The sequence below is a fragment of the Erpetoichthys calabaricus genome, chromosome 11, assembly GCF_900747795.2.
Source record: "Erpetoichthys calabaricus chromosome 11, fErpCal1.3, whole genome shotgun sequence".
Classification (NCBI taxonomy): Eukaryota; Metazoa; Chordata; class Cladistia; order Polypteriformes; family Polypteridae; genus Erpetoichthys; species Erpetoichthys calabaricus.
This window is the reverse complement of record NC_041404.2, coordinates 107179998-107200373: the sequence shown is the minus strand read 5'-3', so window position 1 is coordinate 107200373 and position 20376 is coordinate 107179998. Positions and strand designations below refer to the sequence as shown.

At 37.6% G+C, this 20376-nt stretch overlaps 1 protein-coding gene across 1 annotated transcript in view; it reads left to right on the top strand.

The window, feature by feature from the left end:
- mis18a (MIS18 kinetochore protein A) overlaps window positions 1-20376 on the top strand; it is a 121422-nt gene that overhangs the window by 84620 nt on the left and 16426 nt on the right. The window contains exons 3-4 of the mRNA XM_028813689.2: window positions 3882-4004; window positions 13824-13923. Of these exons, the coding sequence (XP_028669522.1) occupies window positions 3882-4004; window positions 13824-13923 (223 nt within the window). The remainder of the gene's footprint in view (window positions 1-3881; window positions 4005-13823; window positions 13924-20376) is intronic.

The window sequence follows — 20376 nt, the reverse complement described above, 5'->3', positions numbered from 1 at the left end:
GATCAGTCTTGAAGAGTTAGGCAGCATCTCAGTAATATATAAAAACATTTTAAAGTCCCTTTCTTTCAAAGGGTTTGGTGGGGAAAGGATGCATAGAATATACTCTAGCTCCATATGTACAATACATTCAGTTATTCAACTTAAAATCTTTTCTCAATCACATTTGTCTTGTTTGAAATTGTCTAAAATGTATACAGAGTGCCAGATTCAGACTGTGAACGTTGCAATTGAGCTTTAGCCTCACTGGGCCACATGTTTTGTTCTTGTACCAGTGGGTAACTGATATTCTATACTATCTGAAAGTGGGGAAAAAAAAATCTAATTCGCACTTCGAGTATCTGTTCAAAACATTTTAAAAATATGGCAAGATAATAAAATTTTAGAATAAGCATTTACTGTATATTGAGGAAAAGGACATACCCCCTTCTTTTTGTTTTTAAAGATTTGTTCTTGTTGTTAGATCTTCTCTCTTTTTCTCGTGTGGTCGATTAATTCTGGTTTAAGTTAGGCTTGAACGTATGGAATGTTATTTTTGTCAAATAAAATTAATAAAAAAATATATTTAAGATTCTGAGCCTGAGTTGCATTTGGCATTAATGCCAAGGAACTTAATGCAAGGTAAATTGCATCAGAGAATGTGTCTCAGTGAGTAAACTCACTGACATTATTTCAGTAAAACTAATCAATCTGCTAATAAATGGGGAGAACATGTAAAACTCATGCAGACTCTGGTGCTGTGAAGCAGGAATGACAGCTCTGTTCTACCTGGAGAAGCCAGCATAAAAGAAGCTCTGCAAGTGATGGCGCCAAGGGGGGGATTGGATGGATGGGGTGTGCGCAGATGCAACACTTAAGGAGCACTTCCACCTGCTAGAATTCATTGGTTCTGATGTACGGCTGCTGTTGAGTGAACCTTGGCCTTTAAATGACTCACGGAACTGGGGGAAAGAGTGGCACACGGGTTGCCCCTCACCCAGGGTAAGCTTAGTGAGACAAAGCTGGGCGGTGTGTATGACTGGGCAAAAGAAAGAAGCAGCTGGGAGCTTGTGTTGCTGTCGAACATGTCGGCAGCGTGGTTGAAGTGGCTGCTGAAGAATCCAAAAACTTCTTTTGTCATTACAGTATTCTGTCTCATAGAAGCATTTATCAATTCAGTGACAGTAGGGAAATAAAGAAATAAGGTTCTGTATAGTGTAAGAATGTAAGCAATCATAAGTTTTCGGTTGTTATTGTCTACTAGCTGTGTAAGCCTGTGCCGTAAAAAGCCTGGGGTCCTAGAAACTATTGAAATCTTCAGGGGAAAAAAAAAAACTGAAATGTAGAGGTGTCAGGTAATTGAAAGGAACTACTCTGGGCATCTCTCTCCTACGAGGATTCGTTTTGCCGACGTGCTCACATTGCTTGTGCATTAGTGGCGGGAGAAAAAGTAAAAGGGATACCGTTTTGCCGATGTTAGCGGCTAAGCGACTTTGTCTTTCTTCTGAGTTGTCGTTTTGATGACGTGTTGACCTCGCTTATGTTATTAGCGGCTAAGCGAGTTTTGTGTTTCCTCGGAGGTGGAGCCCTTACCCTGACTCCACCTCTCACTTCCAGGCTGGACAGACACACACACTTCCACACGTAGACATTTATATATAAGACAATAAAACAGAGACAGTAATTCACATCTGGGCATCAACAGTCAATAATGTCCATAAAGGTACTTGGTGATGACTTTCCAAGGTGAATCCACGCCCTGAGAGTGAAATATCACCATGGAGGAGGATGAATGACGGAGTAAAATGCACAGTTAGTCTTCATATAAAATTGTTTAATGTCAGTACAATGTTTTGCTTTTTTCCTTATTAAAATAAAATTGATATGCTATGTAATCTCATGACACAGATCAATACTCCTTTTTTTTTTTTTTTTTTTTTTTTTTTTTTTTAACATTTTTAGCTTGAAAAATTGATGTATTTGGTAAAGCTTTTCATATTAATATTCCCGTACCCTTCACATCAATTATAAAAGGCAAGAGTATACTAGTTATTTTTATAAATGTCTAAGTTAGCCTTCACTTTAGAACACAAGTTCATGTGGCCAATTAATATATGCTATGATTAGAAAGAAATAAATTATACTTTGATATACAAAGTATGATTATACAAAGGACAACTTTGAAAGAGATGGGAAATGTTATATTGTGGGATTAGAAGAAAAGGGAAGTTCAAGCTCAATTGAAAAAGCCTTCTTGCCCTGCTGGTCACATATCATCATCGACATCTTTTTTTTTTTCCTTTTTGCTTTATGCAATGCCACTGGTATTCAATTTCACATGTATTGTGTGGCCATTACCTCTAGCAAGATTGATCTGAAACTTTTAGGATGTGTTCTTGGTCTTCTGAGGAAAGTTTTTGAAGGATTCCACATTATGTTCTGATTGATAAACTGGTAAATGGGTTCCCCCATGAAGCATCTAGCACCACTGTTGGGGTTTCCCTGTGAAATGCTGTGACACTGGATAGGTGCTACAGTGCAGTTTCAATATGCTCTGCGATGGTTTTGAGAGTGAAAAGACAACACCCTGCTGTGCATTAAAGGATTGTCACTGGTTACAGTTACAAAAATAGTTTCATTCAAACCAGCTGCCTTTATTGAATATGAGTGCAGTAAATTGGTCTGATTATGCTAGGAAAACCAAACACTACTGCAGATTGCCTTTTTATGTTGGCAAAAACTAATTGTGTTATGTATGTACACATTATACAAACACGAAATCACAGTTTCCATTTACTTTCATATGTTTTTTTGTTTGTTTTATTGTTTAAATATGTTTGCAAAACGTTTTTAGCATGCCAGCAAAATGGTTTTCTCCTAAAACATATTGGAAGAAGAATTTCTTCCAACATGCTGCCTGCTTCTGGCTGTACTGCATTAACAGCACCAGACAAAATTCAATTTGATGATTTTATTTTGCATAGTATACAGCTTCCTACACTATTGAGACTAATGTCTCACTCACTTTCTCAATGATTGGTTAATTATTTTAGCCATGCTTGGCTACTAAAGAACCTTACAGTTCACTTAACTTTGTAACACAAGCTATTTTATATATATATATACATATATATATATATATATATATATATATATATATATATATATATATATAATATACTTATTTCTCTATTGCATGCACCAGCTCATCTGAACTAGTGGTACTCAACTTAAGTACTGGTGCTCATAATTTTTGTTCCAGCCAGCCTGTGCTTTTAATTGGAACTCAGCTTTAGTTGCCATTAATTATTATTAGGATACAAATAAAGGGGAACACCTCCATATAAAAAGGCAAATTAATAGGAAAATGTTAAAGGAAGGTTAAAAATGTAAAACTATAGGGAAAATACTACTAATTTCCTTTAAAAGTAAATCTTACACTACTGTGGTTTTGTCCTTAAAGAATAAGAAAAGTAAGATTAAAAAACAGCTTTATCTTATCTTAAATGACTTAATTTACAGATAAATTATCCACTTATGGTAAAAATGGTTGGAACAAAATCCTGCAGCCACCATGGGACCCCATGCCTGAGCCTGTCATAACAGAGATTTCTTTAATAAAAGCAAGCAATATTGTTCACTAAATAAGGAAAAAGTAATAATTGTTTTATTTAGGTGGTGTACAAATTTTAAGCATCACTATATGATTTTGTTTCAATATGTGTATTTGCAGTATTTGTTGATCTGTACAGTATTGAGTGTGTCCAGTGGTACGCAGTTAAAGTGTGTGTCATTGAATAGAAAAGTAAAACAATGTATTTTTTCTTTTTTGTTTTGCAAGTAATTAAAATATATGAAGCACAAATTAATTCTCACATGTTCTACTCTTTGTTTCTGTCTTTCAGCATATTTTTCCCATTGGTGTGTGATGGTTGTTTTTCTACTGTGGGAAAGGTTTACAGAGCAACGCCAAAACATTTGGATTACAAAAAAAATGTGTTCTTTTTATTCGCTAACGCTGTGACAAGGTATAAAATGTTTGTTTTATTTTTATTTAAAGAAATAGTTTACCCAGATTGTTTTTTATTTTTATCCTAAAATTGAGAGAGAGCGAGTGAGCCCAAGTTTACATTTTGCTTTTAGACTCTTTCAATAGTATTGTTAAGGTAAGTGCTCTTTCCAGGTAAGCACAGTCTATGCAACATCTTTAGATCAAAGTTGTACCACAAAAAAAAAAAAACATGCAATTAGAGAAGTTGAGGAAAGGGAGGTTAATCACTCAGTTAATGGTCAGTTTTGCCTTCCACAATGGTGGTATTTATTAAATCAATCAACAAGATGCCCGCAACGGAGATGTCAAATTAAAGTAGACTGAGTGAGGCATCTCTGTTTCACTTTCTAACTGGGACATCAGAAAAACAAAGGGATCTGTACATTTTATTAACAAGGTTTATAAATCAACGAAAGTCTGCATTGCTTGGGAGGCAGCTAAAAGGCTTGATTGAATGAGGGTAATTCCGAGCCAGACCGGGACATAGCAGAGTGAACTGACTCCTTTTCTCGCTTTTCTACAGACCGTTGACGGGAAATCCTGCCTGGTCCTGATGATGTCAAGCCTGCTTCCGACCCCTTTGACGTCACTTCCGGGTCCAAGGCTATGGATGAAGACCCTTCCAGTTCCGACCCCCGATGTCATTTCCTATGTTTGCCTTTAAAAGCCGCCACATTTCCCCTGTCCCCTCAGTTCTATTTTGGACTCTGAATCGTGCATATCAGTGCAATCATTTTTGCAAATTTTGCAGCCAGGAAATAATATATGGGTGGTTGCCCCAAACCTTGCTATGGTTCTTGGTCAAGTTTGTGACAGTGGTGTAGCTGGCAGGATACAGGGATCCCAGAAGAGAAGGGGACAGGACCTGAAGCTTAGCCAGGTGGGAAAATACCGTGGACGACACAGAAAAAAAAATACAGGAAGTGTTTGGGAAGGGCACACAGGATTGGGCTGGTCCCTATGGGGAAAGCAAATGGGAGCTTACTATCCTCTCTCGGAAGGAAGCGCTGTCCCCCGTCCCATCCATAATTCCCACAATGAAATACGGGGCATCCCCAGACCAGCAAGTGGCTAATGTAAGAAAATGGCATTTCCACCCAGAGAGGCTGACCTGGTCACTGGCTATGGCTCTGTGGAAGGATGTAGGGCAGTGGCTGAAGCCATTCCATAATTCTGCCCTACAAATAGTGCAGCAGGTGGCCTGCTACCTACTGCTCACCAGTCTCCTGAGTAATGTCACCCAGCCTGTCTGGGGAACATTTAAAAACATGAGTGAACTCATAATACTCATTGAATAAACCAGGGCAGCCTCGCTATCTGGGAGGGCAATAATAGATAGCAATAATAAAAATCCTCGGGTACTTTTTAGAACAGTGGCTAAATTAACAAATGGGAATTCAGATCTACGGTGCAAAATACCAACAGATATTAGCAGTACAGACTTTATAAACTTCTTCAATGAGAACATTAAAAATGTAAGATCCCAGTACAACCGCATACTAGCTTAGCAGATCCTGTCTCACATTGCATTCAGCACTTTAGTAATTTTAATCCTGCAACTGAGCAGGAAGTCTTAACTTTAATTTCTAAAATGAAACCCACTACATGTTCCCTAGATCCAGTGCCAACAAAACTAGTAAAAAGTGCAATGAATGTTCTTGCAGCACCTATTCTAAACATTATCAATAGTTCATTATTGCATGGCACAGTACCTGCTGCACTAAAAGTGTCAGTCATTAAACTATTACTTAAAAAGTCAGACCTAGACCCACACATACTTAATAATTATAGACCTATTTCAAATTTACCCTTTCTCTCTAAAATACTAGAAAAGGTATTCGCCAGTCAGCTTCAGTCACACCTTATGCATTACAATTTATTTGAGAAATTCCAGTCTGGTTTCCGCACTGGTCATATAACAGAAACGGCACTAACGCGGGTTGTAAACGACATTCTGATATCCTCTGATGAAGGAAACTCCACTGTAATTATGTTGTTAGACTTAAGCACAGCATTTGACACCATTGACCATTCTATTTTACTGCACAGGCTAGAAAATGATGTTGGCCTTACTGGCACTGTGCTTGCTTGGTTTAGTTCTTATTTATCAAATCGATTCTAATATGTACAGAAATGTGCTGACAGTAATCCATCATTATACACAGAAGTGAGATATGGTGTCCTGCAGGGCTCAGTACTGGGACCTTTTACTGTTTTCACTTTACATGTTTCCACTTGGATCTATCATTAGGAAACATAATATTAATTTTCACTCTTATGCAGATGACACCCAGTTATACCTTTCATTTAGAACAAATGAAGTTTCTCTGATGTTGTCTTTAATTAGCTGTGTTAGTGAATAAAAGGAGTGGATGGATTAGAACTACCTATCTTTAAGCACCAATAAAACAGACGTTAATTGTTGGAGGGAATGACGCTGATCACAACAATATTTTGTCATCATTTAACTCAGTTGGAATCACCATTAATTTTACTGAACCAGCCCGCAGTCTAGGAGTTATCTTTGACTCTAGCATGTCATTTAAAGCGCACATTACAAAGTTGTCCAAATCAGGTTTCTTCCTTCTTAAAAATGACTACTGCAATGTGGTGTTCACTGGATGTTCAAACTGTTCTTTATACAGCCTCCATTTAATCCAAAATGCTGCTCCAAGAATTATTACAAGAACAAGAAAATACAAACACACAACTCCAGTTCTGAAATCCTTACATTGCCTTCTAGTTAAGTTTAGGGCAGATTTCAAAATCCTCCTTTTAACATATAAAGCTTTAAATGGCCAAGGTCTGGCTTACTTGTCTGAACTTATTATGACTTACAAACCAGAGCGCACATTACGATCTCTAGATGTGAATCTGCTAATGTTTCCAAGAATTAATAGTTACAGGGCCCCTAAACTATGGAATGGTCTTCCTGCTACTATAACAGATGCCCCTTTGGTCTCAGCTTTCAAATCCCAAATGAAGACTATCTACTTAAGTTTAGCGTAACCTGACTAGAGCTGCTGATTAACTGTACAGACTACATCTCTGTTGTTAGTCATTAGTACTATTAGTACTACATAAGTAACATCCATCCATCCATTATCCAACCCGTTATATCCTAACTATAGGGACACGGGGGTCTACTGGAGCCAATCCCAGCCAACACAGGGTGTAACATGATAGTTATAATTTGTTACTAACCCTCACCTGCCAAGTTGTTTTGCCTGCCTAAAGTAAAGTCATCCCTGATGGAGGATTGCAGGAATCGTGGGGTAGAGGGGTCCTTTCATCGGATTAGCTGACCCAGCTATGGAATGTCCAAATGGCAAAGGCAGGTTGATGGCTGAGGTCTTCAGGACTCTAAACAAATCCAAGTCATATTATGGGTTATCATCTACTGTTTTTTTTTTTGGTTTTTTTTTATACCATATTGAGGATTTGTTTTGTTCTGTGTATTGTATTGACCCCCTTCTTTTTGACACCCACTGCACACCCAACCTACCTGGAAAGGGGTCTCTTTTTGAGCTGCCTTTCCCAAGGTTTCTTCCATTGTTTCCCTACAAGGGTTTTTTTGGGAGTTTTTCCTTGTCGTCTTAGAGAATCAAGGCTGGGGTGCTGTCAAGAGGCAGGGCCTGTTAAAGCCCATTGCGGCACTTCTTGTGTGATTTTGGGCCATAGAAAAATGAATTGTATTGTATTGTAATTGGGGCTCCCGTATGGTCCATGCCCAAAGTTTAAAAAAAAAAAAAAAAACAGTTACATAGTACTTGTCTGTTAGTTTACAAATACGTTTAGGAGACATTATGAGTGATTCACATGGGGCACCTCGTTCGTTTGTGTGGAATTGCGTCCATCTAGAATCTGTAACAAATTGATAAGCATATTTTGTGTAATGCAGCACGTATTATAACAATCCAGAATCTACCCTACCCCATGTTGATCATATCAGAGAGGCTAACAAAAGCTTCACTAAAGCCGACGTGGTCATTACACCAGTATATGCGCAAGGCACTCCTCATTAAATGTTTTTACTATTCAGTGACTCCCAGATCTGCAGCTGATATGTATTGTGGATTTCCAAAAAGCAATGTGAGTAAAAATGTGTGCTGTATACAGGTGCTGGTCATAAAATTAGAATATCATGACAAAGTTGATTTATTTCAGTAATTCCATTCAAAAAGTGAAACTTGTACATTAGAATCATTCATTACACACAGACTGATGTATTTCAAATGTTTATTTCTTTTAATGTTGATGATTATAACTGACAACTAATGAAAGTCCCAAAATCAGTATCTCGGAAAATTAGAATATCAATTAAGATCAATGCAAAAAAAGGATTTTTAGAAATGTTGGCCAACTGAAAGGTACAAACATGAAAAGTATAAGCATGTACAGCACTCAATATTTAGCTGGGGCTCCTTTGCCTGGATTACTGCAGCAATGCGGCGTGGCATGGAGTCGATCAGTCTGTGGCACTGCTCAGGTGTTATGAGAGCCCATGTTGCTCTGATAGTGGCCTTCAGCTCTTCTGAATTGTTGGGTCTAGCGTATTGCATCTTCCTCTTCACAATACCCCATAGATTTTCTATGGGGTTAAGGTCAGGCGAGTTTGCTGGCCAATCAAGACCAGGGATACCATGGTCCTTAAACCAGGTACTGGTAGCTTTGGCACTGTGTGCAGGTGCCAGGTCCTGTTGGAAAATGAAATCTGCATCTCCATAAAGTTCATCAGCAGCAGGAAGCATGAAGTGCTCTAAAACGTCCTGGTAGACGGCTGCGTTGACCTTGGACCTCAGAAAACACAATGAACCAACACCAGCAGATGACATGTCACCCCAAACCATCACTGACTGTGGAAACTTTACACTGGACCTTACGCAACATGGATTCTGTGCCTCTCCTCTCTTTCTCCAGACTCTGGGACCTTGATTTCCAAAGGAAATGCAAAATTTACTTTCATCAGAAAGCAGCAGTCCAGTCCTTTTTGTCTTTAGCCAAGGCGAGACGCTTCTGATGCTGTCTCTTGTTCAAGAGTGGCTTGACACAAGGAATGTGACAGCTGAAACCCATGTCTTGCATACGTCTGTGCGTGGTGGTTCTTGAAGCACTGACTCCAGCTGCAGTCCACTCTTTCTGAATCTCCCCCACATTTTTGAATGGGTTTTGTTTCACAATCCTCTCCAGGGTGCGGTTATCCCTATTGCTTGTACACTTTTTTCTTCCACATCTTGTCCTTCCCTTCGCCTCTCTATTAATGTGCTTGGACACAGAGCTCTGTGAACAGCCAGCCTCTTTAGCAATGACCTTTTGTGTCTTGCCCTCCTTGTGCAAGGTGTCAATGGTCGTCTTTTGGACAACTGTCAAGTCAGCAGTCTTCCCCATGATTGTGTAGCCTACAGAACTAGACTGAGAGACCATTTGAAGGCTTTTGCAGGTGTTTTGAGTTAATTAGCTGATTAGAGTGTGGCACCAGGTGTCTTCAACCTTTTCACAATATTCTAATTTTCCGAGATGCTGAATTTGGGACTTTCATTAGTTGTCAGTTATAATCATCAACTTTAAAAGAAATAAACATTTGAAATACATCAGTCTGTGTGTAATGAATGAATCTAATATACAAGTTTCATTTTTTGAATGGAATTACTGAAATAAATCAACTTTGTCATGATATTCTAATTTTATGACCAGCACCTGTATACTGTTTTATAAATTCAATTTTTTTCTTTGTGTGTACTCAGAGTTTGCCTTAAGAGCATTAGCAAGTACAATTTTAATATGGAATCTCAGGGTCCTGTATGTGAGGCCCCCAGTGCAGTAGATGAACTCCATTCACAAGGTGGTGAAGGGGCAGTGAGGAAGGCATTAAGTAAATTAGGAGTTGTTGAGCAATGAATGTCTGTAATTATAGCAGAATGGATGGTTGTCTGAGTAGCTGAAGGAAATAGACAAACTTTTGAGATGACAGAGGGGCTTCATCTGATATCAATTTAGGGGCCTGTTTTGAAATGTGATTTGTAGTAATAATTGCAATAAATGAATAATGTGTTTGTATGGTGTGTTTTTATAACCTTGTGTTTGTTTGTTTTTTTTAATAATTACACATGGATATAACTCTTTACTCCAGTTCAGGGTCACAAGGCGTAAGGCAAGAAAGGATGTGGCACCAGTCAATTACAGCACCCATATTGATAAATATCCTTGAAAGTTTCAATTTACCCCTGGTAATGTCCTTAAAAATCTTAGAATTTTTCTGTAGCTTTTGAAAATGTGTAGAGCCATCATATGATTTTATCATTTGTAAGTGAATTTTTTATTATTGGTATTCACTCACAGATAAGTTCTCCCACGGATAAGTCGGGACTTGATATTACTGTATAATTAATGGTATTTTATACTGTCGGTCATATAATTCGAATGTGGAAAACTCATGCTATTGGTCCAAGAGATTATAATATGCTAACACCCACCTGAGAAAGAAAAAAAAAAAAAAGGCAGCGTGCTCCGTGGTTCCTATGTGGGTGTGGCAATGCTCTGCATCAGCACGTGCTCCTAACCCCCCCCCCCCCTCTCTCTCTCTCTCTCTCTCTATTGTGCCTATGTGACCACACAGTAATACCCAAACTATTCTGAATTAACATTTGCACTAATTTGTGTTTTTTGTATCTCAGACCCTCATACACCTTTATCATAAGAGCATCCCTTATCTCTGATGGAGCGTTCGATCAGAAGAAAATATGAAGCTGGTTTTAAATTAAATGTCGTTGAAGTAGTGAAAGAAATTGGTAACTGCACTGCTGCAACAAAATTCGATGTGTCTGAGAAACTGATGTGAGATTGGAGGAGGCAAGAAGATAAAAAAAAAAAAAAAAAATTAAGTCTCACATTTTTGAGTGGACGACGTATAAGTCGGGGTCTTATTTTATGATTGATTTTTCGGGTTTCATGACCCAACTTATATGTGAGTATATACGGTGTTCAATAAACATATAAACCATAACTTGACACAAAAATTGTTGTACTCTTGTCTTATTTTACTATCTTATACTTAACAAATATCTATCTTAAAATGTTAATATTAATTAAATGTATTATTTAATTAATAGGGGGCTCCGCCCCCGCTCGCTTCACTCACCAACTCCCGGGTTTGTTTAACTGGATATACAGTAATCCCTTGCTATATCGCGCTTCGCCTTTCGTGGCTTCACTCCATCGCGGATTTTATATGTAAGCATATTTAAATATATATCGCGGATTTTTTGCTGGTTCGTGGATTTCTGCGGACAATGGGTCTTTTAATTTCTGGTACATGTTTCCTCAGTTGGTTTGCCCAGCTGATTTCATACAAGGGACGCTATTGGCAGATGGCTGATAAGCTACCCAACTTACTTTTCTCTCTCTCGCGCCGACTTTCTCTGATCCTGACGTAGGGGGATTGAGCAGGGGGGCTGTTCGTATACCTAGATGATACGGACGCTCGTCTAAAAATGCTGAAAGATTATCTTCACGTTGCTATCTTTTGTGCAGCTGCTTCCTGAAATGACATGCTGCACGGTTTTTCGCATACTTAAAAGCTCGAAGGGCACGTTTTGATTTTTGATTGAAAAACAAACTCTGTCTCTCTCTCTCTCTCTCTCTCTCTCCCTGCTCCTGATGGAGGGGGTGTGAGCTGCCGCTTTGAACAGCTTTGTGCCGCGGTGCTTCGCATACTTAAAAGCAAACAGCCCTATTGATTTGTTTGCTTTCCTCTGTCTTTCTGACAGACTCTGCTCCTGACGCGCACTCCTTTGAAGAGGAAAATATGTTTGCATTCTTTTAATTGTGAGACGGAACTGTCATCTCTGTCTTGTCATGGAGCACAGTTTAAACTTTTGAAAAAGAGACAAATGTTTGTTTGCAGTGTTTGAATAACGTTCCTGTCTCTCTACAACCTCCTGTGTTTCTGCGCAAATCTGTGACCCAAGCATGACAATATAAAAATAACCATATAAACATATGGTTTCTACTTCGCGGATTTTCTTATTTCGCGGGTGGCTCTGGAACGCAACCCCCGCGATGGAGGAGGGATTACTGTACAATTTAAAGAGATTTGTTATTTTCATGGGAATTGTTACAAATTCATTATTTTCACTTTTACTTTAAAACTTCAGTAAAAATAATATTTGGTATTAACTTTTCAAGATCGCATTGAAGTTTTAGTCCATCTTTGGACTTTCAAATCCAAGAAAATTTCTTTGTCCGTGTTTTGCAGATAAATTTGTGTAAAGTGCGATACTTTTGGACGTATGGATTTGTATCCATTATTGACTGTATAATTTCTAATACATCCGATCGTTGTAACTCTTTCGATTTTGTGTTGCATCGCTTCTCCATGATCATAAACATACACCTGACCGAATTGTGGTTTCTTTGAAATTAAACTTGCCGTAGCTTTAATTGTTGCGGGATCACAGTTTCTCATAGCATATGATCCATTATTGTGTAAATCTACTTTTTGTGCATTGAATGATGTGAACACAAACCCATTATTGTAGACTCGGATATTTTGCCTGTAGTGTTTGTGGATTTCACTTTCACCAAACAACAAATCTTTTAATTCTGGCAGATATGCCTCTTCATTGGGAAGAAGCACTACTTTTCCCTGATGGCAACATGAATTAGACAATCTACAAGTCTCCGATTTAAACTTTAAAGCCTTACAATATCTACATATTTCTGACATATCATCTATGTCCATATATTCGATCTCTGTTCACTGTTCCGTTATTTCACAGAGTAATAATTTCCGTTTGTTAGCACTAATGTGATCTTTACTATCATTTTTTTTTGATACTTTCGAATTTCACTACTTTCATAATCTGTAACTTGCTCTGCATGTGTATTGCAATGTTTTTTTGAGCCTTTCAAATTCCACTGCTTTCATAATCTCTAACCTGCTCTGCATGTGTTTCGCCCCAATGTTTTTGAACCTCTTTACTACGTTCTACTTTGTCTTCTACTCATTGTCTTTTATTTCTGACCCTGCTTGGACCTGCAAGGTTTTCAATTCCACCTGGTCTGGGGTGATTATTACTTTCCCTTATTTCACTGAGTAATAATTTCCGTTTGTTAGCACTAATATAATCTTTACTATCTTTTTTTTTGATATTTTCGAATTTTACTGCTTTCATAATCTTTATCCTGCTCTGCATGTGTATCACGCTAACATTTTTGAACGTCTTTATGAAGTTCTACTTTGTCTTTTACTCTGTTTTTTTATTTCTGACCCCAATTGGACCTGCAATGTTTTTATTCCCACTTGGTCTGGGCTGATTATTACTTTCCTTATATTCAGAAATTGCACATAGATTATTATTGTTCTTTTTTGCATCCTTTTCTGTCCAACGCTTTTCGATGCACTGCTCTTTCTTCTTTGCTTAGTCATTGACGTGTCATCTAGAATGTATAAAATTATTGTCCTGATAATATTTTATAATAGCTGAGAGCGTAGGAAGTATGTCTGCCAAAAGCATTCACACGACTGAGAAGTTAGATGACCATGATCTTGTTTGAAAATGGTTGCAAGTAGGGAGTGACTTGAAAGAATCTAATGGCAAAAGTCTCCGCCTCGCGGGACTTGCTTCCAAAGGTTGTAAGTATGACGTGACTTGAAAGAATCTCATGTTAAAACTCTCCGTCTCGCGGGACTTCATTCCAAAAAGTCACGTCTTGTCCCAAGATTTTTTTATTATAATAGAGAGAAATGGTAAAATGTTAATTAATGTGTATAATATTTTTGCTTTTATATTTCTAGCTATAAACTTGGGTCTACAAATGAGAATGTTTCAGAATTTGAGATTGAAGATACAGTTACTCTTGAACATGTGTCCTACTTAATGATGGAGATTAAAAAGGTGAGCATTCACTTTTTTGATCTGTGTTTTAGAAGTAATAGTGTTATATAGCATATTATTGCATTTTTGACAGTTTCTTTGCAGCCTTATTTTTCAGTGTGCTGAGCTAAAATATGTTGTCAATTCAACCTAAATATTGGCACTCCTGCATTAATACTTTATAAAATCTTCCTTTGCCAATATAACAACACAGAGTTTTCGCTTGTAACCTTTTATAAGGTTGGAGAATACAGAGCATGGCAACTGAAACCATTCTTCTTTGCATAATCTCTCTAGATCATCCAGGGTCCTAGTCCCTTTCCTGTATACTCTCCTCTTAAGCTCACTCTAGAGGTTTTCAATAGGGTTCATGTCGGGAATGAGATGACCATGGCGGAACTTTGATTTTGTGGTCAGTTAACCAATGCAGGGTTGATTTGGACATGTGTTTCAGATCATTATCTTGATGGAAGATCCAGTGACAACCCAGTTTTAGTTTCCTGGCGGAGGCAGCCAGGTTTTGATGTAAAATCTCCTGATATTTCTTGAAATCCATGATGCCGTTTACCCCAACAATGTTTCCAGGGCCTTTGGAGGAAAAACAGCCCCATAACATCACAGTACCTCCACCATATTTCACAATTGGGACAATATTCTTTATCATTATATCCATTCTTCTTTTTATGCCAAACCCACATTGTGTGTTTATTGTCAAAAAGTTTTGTTTTATCAGACCATAGAACACGGTTTCAGTCAAAGTAGTATTAACGTTTTACAAACTCCAGGCGCTTACATTTGTGGATAACTGACAGAAAAGGCTTCTTTCTGGCATACCTTCCAAATAATCTTTTGGCATGGAGATGTCATCTGATGGTGGTTCTAGAGACTTGATAACCCCAGGATTTTACTTTTTCTTGCAATTCCCTAACAGTGATCTTTGGAGATATTATTGTCTCTCTTACCATCCTTCTCACTGTACGTGGGGGTAAAGTAAACTTGAGTCCTCTTCCAGGCAAGTTTGTCACAGTTCCAATTGATGACTACTTGTTTTATTATTTCCCTAACTATAGAAATGGGCATGATCTAGAGAGATTATGCAAAGAAGAATGGTTTCAGTTGCCATGCTCTGTGTTCTCCAACCTTATAAAAGGTTACAAGAGAAGACTCTGTATCGTTTTATTGGCAAAGGGAGGTTTTACAAAGTATAAAATGCAGGGGTGCCAACAATTGTGGCACATGTGTTTTTGTTAAAAATATTTATTTCTTGATGTGGGTTTGTTTGTTTTTGTTTTGAATGAACTTGTTTCAATTCAAGGTGTTTCTCATTTTTTCAGTTCAAGATTACGGTTCTTTAGCAAACAGTGATTTTTTTTCTAACCCTTGTTACAAATTTTTTTACAAGGGGTGCCAATAATAGTATAGGGCACACTGTATATATGTGTGTATATACAGGCAAAATTCCGTTACAACGAAATATTTTTATGGTCATGGCAGTCTATAGAAATCTTGTTACTGCATGATACATTCAGCAGATTTTCATTACAACAAAGTGCCCAAAAGACCTTGAAATGCCTGAATGAATCATATACAGACCAGTTAGTTCTTTAGTCGCAGCTCAGTTGTGCACAATGATCCCCAAACAGAAACATTGTAAAAATGTTTTCTTTCTTCAGACTTTCCTCGTACTGTTTTCTTGCTGTGTTTGTTTTCTCTGGTTTTCGGTGATACATCTTGTTTATTGCTAGTCAACATTTGAAATACATCCATTGGAATTTAACTTATTGTCACCCTCCAATAGAAATGGCAGACACAAAAAAAAACGACAACAGTTCACATTATAAAAAAACCTTTGCAGCTCTTGATTCCGGCAAAAAGAAAAAAAAACGTTGCCAGTGAATCTGGAATTTCACCATCAACTTTCTTGAAAGACAGAGAAAAAAAAGAAGAAAAATCTCGGGCTGCAAACATATACGAACTGCTGCATTTAAAGACGTCGACAAAGCAGTTTTTATGTGGTTCAGTGATGCTCGTTTAAGAAACATTCCTATTAGTGTGCCACTCATTCAAGAAAAGCAAAGTCACTGTTGTGAGGTTTCTAAACTCTCTTGGGACGACATACCAAAGATCACCATGCCTGTGGAAAACTGTTTATCCATTGCCAGGGCAACAGCAGGCTCACAGCGCTGCTGCAGGTCGCTGCCGAAGCAAACAGAAAAGATCTCGATTGGTGATGCAAGGAACATTGTAAATGCAGGTAACAATATTACTTGGCCTCTAACTTGCCTACGACCCTGCCTGGCTGCTGTTTCTGTGTATAGGAGAGTGATAGATCCCACTACAATAAATAACCATGCTTTTCCTGTTTTAAGCTGAATATTGCTGGTTTTGCTAAAGTACTGAGACTTAGCCTAGTGTTTTGGGATGCAAGACGGGGACTTATAGCACAACCACGATCTTTTAGGATTTGCTTCTGTGATGCTTCACTGCAATGCTGTAAGCCTGCTGTTGCCCGGCCCTGGCAACAGACAAGCAATCTTCCACAGATGCGGCAATCATGCTTCGGGACGCACTTCAGCATGTCATCCCGTGGGGGGGATCCCAAAAGAGTTCAGAAACCTCACAATTTGAAGAAGAAAATGATGATTCGGCTTCTGATTGATAACTGTTCTGCCCACAACATGCTGCCACATTTAGATAATGTTCGTGTTGAGTTCCTCCCAACCAATTGCACGGCAGTGCTTCAGCCATTGGATTTGGGCATCATTCGCACCCTGAAAGTGTATTATCGTAAGGAAATTCTGACAAAAATTCTCATCAGCATAAATTGTAGACAGGAGGAGATTAAAGTTAATGTGAAAGAAGCTATTGAAATGATCGTAAACGCCTGGACACAAGTTAAAGAAAGCACTATACTGACAAATACAGAATCTCATTACTACAAAATTTTCATTACAACAAAATATTTTTTATGGCCCTGGCACTTCATTGTAACAGAATTTTCCATATATATACATATGCATATATAATATACAGTCATATGAAAAAGTTTGGGAACCCCTCTCAGCCTGCGTAATAATTTACTCTACTTTCAACAAAAAAAGATAACAGTGGTATGTCTCATTTCCTAGGAACATCTGAGTACTGGAGTGTTTTCCGAACAAAGATTTTTAGTGAAGCAGTATTTAGTTGTATGAAATTGAATCAAATGTGAAAAACTGGCTGTGCAAAAATTTGTGTACCCTTGTAATTTTGCTGATTTGAATGTATGTAACTGCTCAATACTGATTACTTGCAACACCAAATTGGTTGGATTAGCTCGTTAAGCCTTGAACTTCATAGACAGATATGTCCAATCATGAGAAAAGGTGTTTAAGGTGGTCAATTGCAAGTTGTGCTTCCCTTTGACTTCCTTTGAAAAGTAACCGCATGGGATTCTCAAAGCAACTCTCAAAAGATCTGAAAACAAAGATTGTTCAGTATCATGGTTTAGGGGAAGGCTACAAAAAGCTGTCTCAGAGGTTTAAACTGTCAGTTTCAACTGTAAGGAATGTAATTGGGAAATGGGAGGCCTCAGGCACAGTTGCTGTTAAACACAGCAGGTCTGGCAGGCCAAGAAAAATACAGGAGCGGCATATGCGCAGGATTGTGAGAATGGTTACAGACAACCCACAGATCACCTCCAAAGACCTGCAAGAACATCTTGCTGCAGATGGTGGATCTGTACATCGTTCTACAATTCAGCGCAATTTGTACAAAGAACATTTGTATGGCAGGGTGATGAGAAAGAAGCCCTTTCTGCACTCACGCCACAAATACATTTGCTTGTTGTATGCAAATGCTCATTTCGACAAGCCAGATTCATTTTGGAACAAAGTGCTTTGGACTGATGAGACAAAAATTGAGTTATTTGGTCATAACAAAAAGTGCTTTGCATGGCGGAAGAAGAACACCGCATTCCAAGAAAAACACCTGCTACCTACTGTCAAATTTGGTGGAGGTTCCATCATGCTGTGTGGCTAGTTCAGAGACTAGGGCCCTTGTTAAAGTCGAGGGTTGCATGAATTCAACCCAGTATCAACCAATTCTTCAGGATAATGTTCAAGCATCAGTCACAAAATTGAAGTTACGCAGGGGTTGGATAATCCAACAAGACAATGACCCAAAACACAGTTCGAAATCTACAAAGGCGTTCATGCAGAGGGAGAAGTACAATGTTCTGGAATGGCTGTCACAGTCCCCTGACTTGCATATCATCGAAAATCAATGGGATGCCATGCTCGGCAGCCATCAAATTTAACTGAACTGGAGAGATTTTATATGGAAGAATGGTCAAAAATACCTCCATCCAGAATCCAGACACTCATCAAAGGCTATAGGAGGTGTCTAGAGGCTGTTATATTTGAAAAAAGGAGGCTCAACTAAGTATTGATGTAATATCTCTGTGGGGATGCCCAAATTTATGCACCTAATTATATTATGCATATTGCATATTTTCCGTTAATCCAGTAAACTTAATGTCACTGCTGAAATACTACTGTTTCCATAAGGCATGTCATATATTATAAGGAATTTGCTACTTTGAAAGCTGAGCCAATGATAAACAAAAATCCAAAGAATTAAGATGGGTTCCCAAACTTTTTCATATGACTGTATATATAAGTGTGTGTGTGTATGTATGTATGTATGTATGTATGTATATATATATATATATATATATATATATATATATATATATATATATATATCTATCTATCTCTTTATATCCTGTATTTCCTTCCTATAGGAGATAACCAGGCGAGTGAGGCCTAAATTATTAGCATTGAGTGTGTAGTGTAGCAATGAGTATAAAAAATTGAGAAATTCATGTAGGAGTCTTACATTTTATTAACCCAATTCTGCAATAGTGGATTGGTCATGTCAGCAGATGAGTTCCATGATTCTCTAGCAGTGGTAGAGGCAAAATTTAGTGGTTCTGTCTGAAAGGGAAAAAAAAAATACAGAATATATTTTTACTTTGCTGACATTTATACTATGGAAGTTTGCACCCAGCACTCAATGATGTTCATTTTAACATCAGTCTTACCTTTCTGAAAAAGACTGTTGGGTTGGTGTAAGAAGACTAAATGTTTTATGCAGGACAGAAGTACTACATATAGATTTGATGTTTATTTCCAATATGGACACTTCCTACTTTAAAAAATTGCAAGACAAGAACTAAGGCCTGACAGGAATACCTTCTGTCTTAGGACATACACATCTGTACTTGATCGTACAGGCACAAGTTTCAGTCACCAATCACTGAACTTCACATCTCCTGCTTGTGAGTCCTTGCAGTAAATGCTGATAGTTTTTCTGTTTTTAGAAATTCCTGTTTCAAAGAGCTCTTTTTGTATGAGGGCCCCTCAAAACATTTCTAAACTTTAAATTTCAGAATTAAAAAAATTTCTGTTTGAGATATTTATAATTCATTTCTAGTGAATGCAATCTCCCTGCTTCCTAGTACACTAATGCTAGTGGTCAAAAATGCCATTAGGAAAAGAAAAAAAATAATGGTTAAGTGAGGTGTACTGCAAGATTAAGCATTGTTGCCATACAATGAATCTGAGCTCCTTTTACAGCCCACTAACATTTACTATGCTCTTGTTTTTCTTTGGTGCAAACTAATAGACATTCAGACATGTTTATGATTTGGACACAGTACAGCAGTTTGCATGCCGACATCAAAGTGAAAGTCATCATGGTTTGCATAGTGCTAATCTGGGAATTAAAAAAAAAAAAAAAACAGAAAATTGAACAATTACTTTTTAATAAAACTGAATGATAAACTACAATCATATCAAATAAACATTTTTACAAATAATAACAAACATGAAACACAAAAAGGAATTTTCAGCAAAAAGGGTTTAGCTGGATAAAAATGAAATAAGTATTTAAATATGCCCCTGACAGATTAAAAAATATAATAGTATCTGAATTCATTTCCATTGTTAGCCATACTAACATCAGTACTGTTGTAGTTTATAGCACTGACACATTTTTCTATTTCACTTGAAAAAGTAACTTGCAACTTCAAATTATTATGCACAAAAAGTATATTGTTGCTGATATTTAACCAGCTTAGAGGCATATTGCATGACTGAGTTAATTTTATCAGTCAGCACATTGTTTGTACTTATGATGTTGCACCAAAGCTGAGTAACAGAGCTAAATGTATCTGCATATTTAAAAGACATGTATTCTTTGCAAGTTTTTATTTTTTAAAGTGTTATTTTAATGAAACCAATACTTAGTTACCTGTATCGTGTGGGCACAGGAATTGTCTCTCGATAGAATGCCACTTTGAAAAGCTGACAATGAAGAAAGATGCATCATGTACAATAAATATGTACCCTACTGTTTAGTGAGTGTCTCAGGAGAATTGTTAAGATGAAGCATTGATATAAACTTGCAGCAGGATTGGGTTAAAAAAAAAAA